Below are 8,297 nucleotides of genomic sequence, written 5' to 3'. Positions count from 1 at the left end.
ACTATACATTTCACACCTGAGCCTCAACTCTCGCGGCCCGGTACCAAACGACTCACGGACCGGTACCGTCCTGAGGCCCGGGAGTTGGGGACCGCTGCTATAGACTACAGTGTACGCTGTACACCGACTTACTGGTTTTGTCGCATCAGTCTGTGTCTCTGAGTTAACTTGTGTTTCTGCTACAGCTCCGGACCGCTAAAAATGCGCGTGCTCTTTGTGAGCTCGTTCCCGGCTCGTAACCAGCGCGTTCTGCCGTCAAGGGCGATCATTGGTTAAATGTGATGATGTGACTGCATGCAAGCCAGATCCTTTTATTTAGCAAAACTGTGATTAATAGTTAAATATTAATGTTGAGGGTCACAGACAGGACTCCGCACGCACACACACATAAAAATAATAATAATTTGTTTTTAAAGTTGCCTCAATAAAAGGGCACTTTGGGCACCCATCAGGAAAGGGGCGGGTGCTCAAGCCCCTCTAGCCCCCCCCTCTGCATGTACCTGCTGAGCAGCAAAGCAGAGCCTCCCAGCTGAAATAGCTTTAAGCAGACCATTCCTCTCTGAACCTGTGGAGCTTTCACAACAAATAACCTGAATTCAGGTTGATGAACAGTCTCTCAGGTCGCTCGATCTGCTGTTTATAAAAGAAATGCTTCCTGTGGCTCTGTTTGTAGGTTCTGCTGGTGTCCACAAGATGGCGAGCTTGGAGCAGCAGAAAGATGACACTGTCATGGTCCTGAGTCTGATGACTCAGTACTTTGTGTTTCTTTATAATATTCTGTGTTTTTGTTTATTCTGTTATGTCTTTGGGTTCGGTTTGCCATTCGTTAGGGTTTTGTTTTGCGCCTGCCTGCTCCCACTTCTCTGCGTTCCCTCCGTCTGTCCATGGTGTCACTGTGTCTGCTTGTGAGTCTGTCTGTTCAGTTCAGTGTCTTGTCTGGTTCTCAGTGTCTGTTAGTTTCCCGTTTTATTCTGAAGGTCCTTGTTTTATGTGAGTGTGTTCAGTTTACGTTTCCCCTGCCTCGTCAGTTGGGATTTCACCCAGGTGTGCTTCCCTCCTGTCTCCCATCCCCTGATTATTGCTGTGTGTATTTAAGCCCTGTGTGTTCTCCTGCCTGTTGCTGGTTTGTCTGTGTTATTTGGTGTTTTTGTGTCTGTGAATCTCCCGCCGGCATCCTGTGAATTCTCCCTGCAAGTTGCTGTCTCTCGTGTTCAGGTTTGTTGTTTAGGTTTTAGTTTTCCCAGTGTAGTTTATTTTTAAGTTCGGTTTTTCGCCTCACTCGGGTTCTGTGTCAATAAAGCCCTCTCACTTCACTGCATCTTGGGTCCTTTGTTAAATTCACATGGCTTGCCCCGGCAATCCGTGACAGACACGAAACACTTCTGTGGCTTTTTATACAATATTTTTACTGAGAAAGAGACATTATTTTAAAAAACAACATGTAAATCACATGTAAATGGTTTGGATACAAATAGATAATCTATAACATACACCACCAACAACCATATGAGGGTCCTTATCATGCTGGTTAAGAATGTTAAGCACTTTGTTAGAGGAAATAAGTGTCTTGATGGATGGCATATGTGCTACTGAAATAATTTTATTTCTAGTTTTCTCTGTGCACTGCTCCATGACTCTGAGAGGAAAATAAATGTGACTGTGGTCAAAAGAGCTTGCAAAGAAAAGCGTCTGGACTTCTTTAAGTTACTTGAAGACGTTTCACCTCTCATCCGAGAAGCTTCGTCAGTGAACTGAAGAAGCTTCTTGGATGAGAGGTGAAGTCCAGACGCTTTTCTTTGCAAGCTCCTTTGACTACGATGACCTGGATGACTGAGAACCTTCACAGACAAATGTGACTGTGGACATCAGCGTGTAAAGTGAGGGATTTTACCTGAAAAGATACACTATGAGAGATTGGGTGCTCCTCCCCCCCCATTTCTCTCTTCGCTTTTCTTCTGTTCTGTTTTTATTAATTATTCTGCAAAGTCATCGGTATGTATCTTTTTTTCTTTTTTTTTTTTACACTCTCACCATCTGATCTTTTTCTGTTTATCTCTGAGTCTTTGTTGTGAAAGAAATTATGTGTATTTGTTTTCATTATACCAAGGGTGGACTGAGACAGAACAAAGTCCCTGGGATTTTTGGTCCAGGCAGCCCATCATGATCAGTTAAAAAGCAGCCTCCTGGCGCTGCCACGTTCATTACCAGCTGTTGCTGGTACTGACGTTGATGGTGCAGCAGAACCCACCAGGACAGCTGATATGTATTTGATTTAACACATTTTGTTTCATTTTTTTCCTCTTAGATTTTCAGACCCCTGTTTTTCTTTTGTTTATCCGCTTGTGTCAATCACTTCTTCCACACTAAGCTATTTCTGATTGGGTAATCCAGATTAGGAATGAAAATGAAGGAATGGGCTGCTGTAAGTGTTTGTAGGGCCTACGTGCAGCACCCCTTCAAGTCAGACTGCAGTCTTTATAATTATATTGAACAAGAAAAACAAATTATACTGGGTCATCAGCTCAGAAGGGCATCATTTCGCTGGGCAAATGCCCGGGATGCCAGATTACCAGTCCAGCCCTCCTACCAAGGGTAAATGAATTAAGCTTGGTGTGCAAACTATTCCCAGTTTAGTTACAGAAAGTAACAAACCAAAGTGAAAGCAAACAACTGTCTGTGTCCTGCCTGAACCTGCTGCTTCCACTTTCTTAAAGTCTACTTGTCAATTAAGTATTGAAAAGTAAAATAAAAACTGAAAATGACATGACTGTTTACTCATTACATCTTTACTCTCATTGGTCATTACAGAGTCTCTCTACTCTGTCCTGACTGAAACATGCAGACCAGAATAAATACAGTTATCACAAAAGTACAAAAAATAAAAATAGCTGACTCCCTGCATTGATAAAACAGTTGTCATCTTTGTTTTGTCTTAATAAGAAAATAACTGTTTTTTTCCTTTTTTGTTTTTCTCTTGTAAACTGTGTTAATTAATGCCTGTAATCACCTTCGTGAGGTAATAGTTTAGAAATCAAGAATAAAAAAAAACAACTGAATAATCATCATTACACAAGCATCAGATGTAAAACTGGAAAAATTAAAGGAGTGAGACACAGCTGGGAAACAAACAAGACAACGAGGCACGGAAACAAATGTAAATACAAGGCAAAGAGACAAATGACTATCAAAATAAAACAGGAAGTAACTACACAGAGGATCACGTACCCAAGATGAAAACACGACGAAATGATACAAAAGGACACAGGTGAGGCTGTACTGAACCGAACCACAAATCAGTAAAAATAAAGATATACTCAAAATGTAAACAGAACACGCTGGCTGCGCTTTGTCTCCATATAAACTGTCCTCTTAATCATCAAAGATAAAAAGAAAAAATCTGACCTAACATCAAAGCTCATTTGATCTAATGTTGGTGTGTCCTTCACTGCTGACTCCATGAACAGTATCACACTCCACCCAATATTTTCACAAGCAGTAAAAACTACGATTCTCTGACGATGACAACTGCTTCAGATCTGCTCTGTGCACAATGTTGTTGGACTTCCTCAGTCCAATACTCCAAACCAGTAAAGTCAAAAAAGTCTTAATATTCACAAGACTGTGGTCACCTCACTTCATGTGGAACATACACAGTTCAGTTTATTCTGGGAGCTGTAGCAGAAAGAAAGCAGCATGAAGCTTCTTAGCTGCTCTTTACTCATGTTGGATTTCAGGGAGCTCCTCAGTCTTTTACACACATTGGTACTTATTTTTACCTCCAATACACTCAGCCCAGGAGTATGCATGAAATAGAGTGACCGCACACCATCTACGTATTCACTGGAAAACTAGCTTCTCTGTTCTCACATAGAGAGCTGTGTACAGTCTGTGTGAAAGCAGATATTTAATGTCTGAGGGTTGATAATTTCTTCACCAGGTCGTTCCTACATATCATCTTTAAGATGTTCTCCATCACCTGCACAGCTCCAGTGATCTCATATGTCTGCACCATCAGATCTACTGTGTCATTTCTGTCTGCTTTGGACAAATAGTTTTCTTTGATGGGTGATATGTTGTTCCACACTTCAGTCTTCAGGTGCCACTTAAACTTCTTGAATTCTTCATCGTTTAAATCTTCGAGGATATCGGGAAGCATCACTATGATTTTCTGTTAAAATCAGAGCATACTGTCAGTCTGTAGATGAGGCTTTGCAGGTCATAATGAAAGGAAGTTGAAACCATAATGGTGTACACAGTGAATAGAAGATAGCCTTACAGAGAGCAGAGATAAGAAGTATAGTTCTTTAGTTCCTCACTTGATCCATATCCTTATTGATAACAGCACACTCATTGAGTCTATACAGAAGTTAGCTAGAACAGATTCAGACACTGACAATAAACTTTGTCCAAACTGAGATCAGCCTCACCTCTGCTGGGATTCTCCCATCTGCAGAGAAAGGTAGATGATCTGCAAGGAGCCAGGGATAAGAATTATAACACGCAAGCATTTAAAAGAATTGACGAATCTTGAAATTAAACGCAATGTTTTTGTATTGCAAGTCCAAAATATTTACTGTAAATCACATGTCCTGTGTTTTTTTTCGAAAAAGGGTAAGTGACACATTTGGGAAAAAGAAAATAAAAATCTCCTACAAACAGCTTGTATTAAAAACCTCTATGGACATGAATGTGGCCAGAGGCAGCAGGTGAATGGCCTCCTGAAAATGTCTGACAGCCCTTGAGTCAAACAAAAAAAAGTTTCTATTAAAGGCATTTTAATGTTCCATGTTAACCCACTCAGATGTTTGGACAAGGTGCTGCCAGTCCTGCCATAGAACTGCTAAGTCTTGCTTTCCAATCTAAGGAACACTTAACTTCATGGCTTGTCTCTATTTTTTCTAATTTGTGCCTCCTTGTCTCCTCCTGCCTGTGAATCTCAGTTCATCATGCTCAAGGATGTCTAACTTCCTAAACTGCACCTGGACAAGAGAAGAGACTTGAAGGATGAACACATCTAATTGATCCTTTTACCTGTGGATATAGCCTAAAACTACAGCATAACTTTTGCCTTGTGTGTTGAGATTCGTGATCAGCAAAAGTGTGTTTAAACATTACTTGCAGACTTCCACATCTCTGGAATCAGCTTGTCAGGAAAACTCAGATTCGGCTCAGTGCTTCAATATGTTCACCACCTTCTCACTAACTGCTCTGCAGTTTTAATCATACATTTTTTTATGTGTTTGACCACAAATTGTTTAATAGATAGTCACCCTGTTAAATTACAGCTGGCAGTTTTTCTTCTTCTTCTACATTGTATTGTTCTTTTTTTCCCCCAGTGTTGATATTATATATTGTTTTGTTTGTAGGTTAATTGCAGGAATTTCTTAAAGATAGAAATACCTGCAGAGAGTGGTCTCCTCTCTACAGGAGCTCACTCTGCAGGTGGGGGAGAGATATAGGAGAGGTAGAGAATGAACTCAACCTGGGTGTCTATTGTCTTGTGTAGTTTGGGAGATGATTGGATGATGGGGTGGGTGCAGTTTTCTCTGGGGTGGAGTCGGGTGGGCTGCCCTGGACTGTGTGGGGCTGGGCGGTGCTGCTGCTGCGGGCCCCGGTCCGGATGGGCCTTCCCTTTCTTCCCTCCCCATCCTCAGCTGCCTCCCTATTCCCGCTCTACCACACCCACCCACACACGCAGGACTTGGGGTGCAGGTATCTCACCAGGGTGCAGGGGAGGCACTGCCCCTCTGTCCCCTTCTGGCCGCCTGTGCCTCAATTTTATTCTGCAACCTAGACATCCACATTACTCACTCTCTCACATAACACATACATATAGGGCCTTGGGGGTGGGCACGTTTTACAGCATCCAGAGGATGGTCGGTGTACTCCAACCCACCTCTGGCGCTGGTGCCCTACCCTCAATTTTAAATGCATTTAGACACTAAGGGTTTTCGGGAGGAGCCGTGCTGCTCTATGAGAGGAAGCAGGAACCATGCTCTCCTGTGTTTTAAATGCACTTTAGAACAGCACACAGCAACACTACATATGAGCGGGCGTAGGGAGGTTTGGGGTCTTCACTCACCCCGGTTCTGTTAGCCGTCAGGGCCGGGGGGTTGGGAGGAGGTGCTGGCCGTCAGATTGGGGTCTGGGATGCGGGGCCTCCCTGCTGCAGATAAGGAGGTGGTCCGCTTGCCTCCACCCATCTCCTGGGTTTAGGTGTGGCTTGCCCCTCTGGGGCGGGGGTACCTGGACCTGGGATGTAGAGTACGTTTGGGGAGTGCGACTGTCTGTGCAGTGTCTATTTGTGTCTGTCTACACGTTGGGTGAATGACGAGTATTTGGTTGTGTATATGGGGTGGGAATGCACGTTTGTGTCCGCGTGTGCCTGTTCATCTGTGTCTATATGTCAGGTTGGGTCTTAGACTCAACCTCTCTGGGTACATCTCAGGCCCTCCAAAGTACGGAGGCCTATCTCCCCTCACCACACTCCCTGCCGGTGGCTGATGCCCTCAGACGTTGGTGTGTTGGTGGTTCTTGTCGACTGGGGCTGGGCGCTCATCAATAGCGTGTCCAGCGGGGTGGCCTGGGGGGGCACAGGCCACCCCCCCAACCAGACTGGCCACCCCAGGTGCCACCCCAAAGGTAAAACAATAAAATTCAATCAAATGTACGATTATGTTTTCACGGTGAAGCTCAGATATCCGAGTGTAAGTGAATGCAGCATCGGCTTCTGCGCTATGTGCATCACGTTAGCAAAGGTAGGAGAGCCAAGCACGAAAGATGGCACTGCAGGAAACAATTTTTCGGTGAAAGAAAATGAGGACCGAATAAATGTTCCGGCAAGTAATATTAAGTTTGTTGAGTTTAGTAAACTTCGGTGAAATTAGAATCCCAAGGAGAAAATAACACTTAAAGAATTATTGCAGCCCTCGAATATTTCAGACAGTATGCTACTGAGGGCAGCTAACATAAGAGTTATGAGTTATAAGATATAATCTAAGTCGTAACATTGCTGTATGGAGCTGCAGATTTGGTTGCAGGTTAACATAGCTGGACTGGCTATCGGGCATACCGGGCATATGCCTGGTGACTTATTTTTTTTAAATTTTTTTTGTAATGGCATGAACAATGACAGGTGGTGGATTGGCCAGATGCTGGCAGATGTGTAAAAATAACTCAGTTGTTTGGTGGTGGCTATGGCGGGGCTTCCACAGAGGCCAGCAGGTGGATGAGGGAAGGGGAGGCAGGAGGAGAGCCCCGAGGAGGCCACCAGTCCGAGTGTCAGGTGAACTGAGCTTCAGGTAAGAAGTTATGACCTGCAGTCTATCTGGGTCAGATATAAACCAAGTTTAGGTGGAGTTTATTTTCATTGTGCTGACTTTTTACTGTCAGTTGCAATAACTCATACTGCGTTCTAGCCAGCTTGATGGAGTTTTTAGGTGGGTGATGTTACTGATAGTGAACTTTATTTTATTCATACGTTTAGTTAGTAGAGTTGCCAACGGCTCCTTAAAAAAATGGAATGGTCCCTCATTCAGAGAAATAATTACACGTTTCGTATTGAGCTGAGAAGAGACGCAGTTTGTCCTGAACTTTAGCTAGAATGGAAAAAAGACACAAAGCTGGATTTATTCTGTCTTTATGCTGCACAGCTGCCTCTTCTTCTCTCATTCTCTCCCCCTCCCTCTCTTGTTTCTACTTCAATCATGAAACTGATCAATGATCAGCTGATCGGCTCTCTTGTTTATCGCCCACTTTGCGCCAGAAAGAGGAAACCAGCAGATGTCGCGCTAAACAACAGCAGCACGTTTAAGCTTGATCGGCTGTTGTCAGAATTTATTTAATATTAATTTCTAGTATCAGCTGATGTTTGCTGGACCCACAGCTGTAAAGCTGCTAGTCATGATGTCAGTTTGGATATGTGGTGAGAGGGAAACATGAAGATGAAACCTTACTGAATCATCAGAGCTGAACAGGTGATGGAGAAACAGGTTTACCTTTTAGGTGAAATGAATGAGTTGAAGGGAAGTTATGAACTGTTTCTGAGAGACAAATAACACCAGGATCCTTTTCTATGCAGCTGACAGCTGGTAACTGTGCAGGGGCGGGTCTAGCGAAGTTTTTGCCAGGGGGCCAGGTAGGGCATTAACAGGGAAAGGTGGGCAAAAAGAAATACTTTTCTTTCTTATTCTCATTTAAAATATCTAGCTTTTATTAAATAATTATCTAAATCTTACAACCAAAGTTTTTATCTGACGTAAAATGTATAGAAATCATACATATACCAACAAGACTGT

General features: G+C 43.2%; 1 protein-coding gene across 1 annotated transcript in view; it reads right to left on the bottom strand.

The window, feature by feature from the left end:
• Positions 1-2,033: 2,033 nt before the first annotated feature.
• Positions 2,034-8,297, bottom strand: part of LOC102208029 (uncharacterized) — a 41,802-nt gene continuing 35,538 nt past the window's right edge. Inside the window, exons 18-19 of the mRNA XM_013914986.1 lie at positions 4,428-4,468; positions 2,034-4,168 (exon numbers count right to left, since the gene is read on the bottom strand). Of these exons, the coding sequence (XP_013770440.1) occupies positions 3,905-4,168; positions 4,428-4,468 (305 nt within the window). The 3' untranslated portion in view covers positions 2,034-3,904. The remainder of the gene's footprint in view (positions 4,169-4,427; positions 4,469-8,297) is intronic.

This window comes from Pundamilia nyererei, unplaced genomic scaffold (assembly GCF_000239375.1).
Source record: "Pundamilia nyererei isolate P.nyererei 1_Seehausen unplaced genomic scaffold, PunNye1.0 scaffold00244, whole genome shotgun sequence".
In the NCBI taxonomy this organism is placed as follows: domain Eukaryota; kingdom Metazoa; phylum Chordata; class Actinopteri; order Cichliformes; family Cichlidae; genus Pundamilia; species Pundamilia nyererei.
Note: the sequence above shows the minus strand (reverse complement) of the source record. Positions and strands in the feature narration are given on the sequence as shown.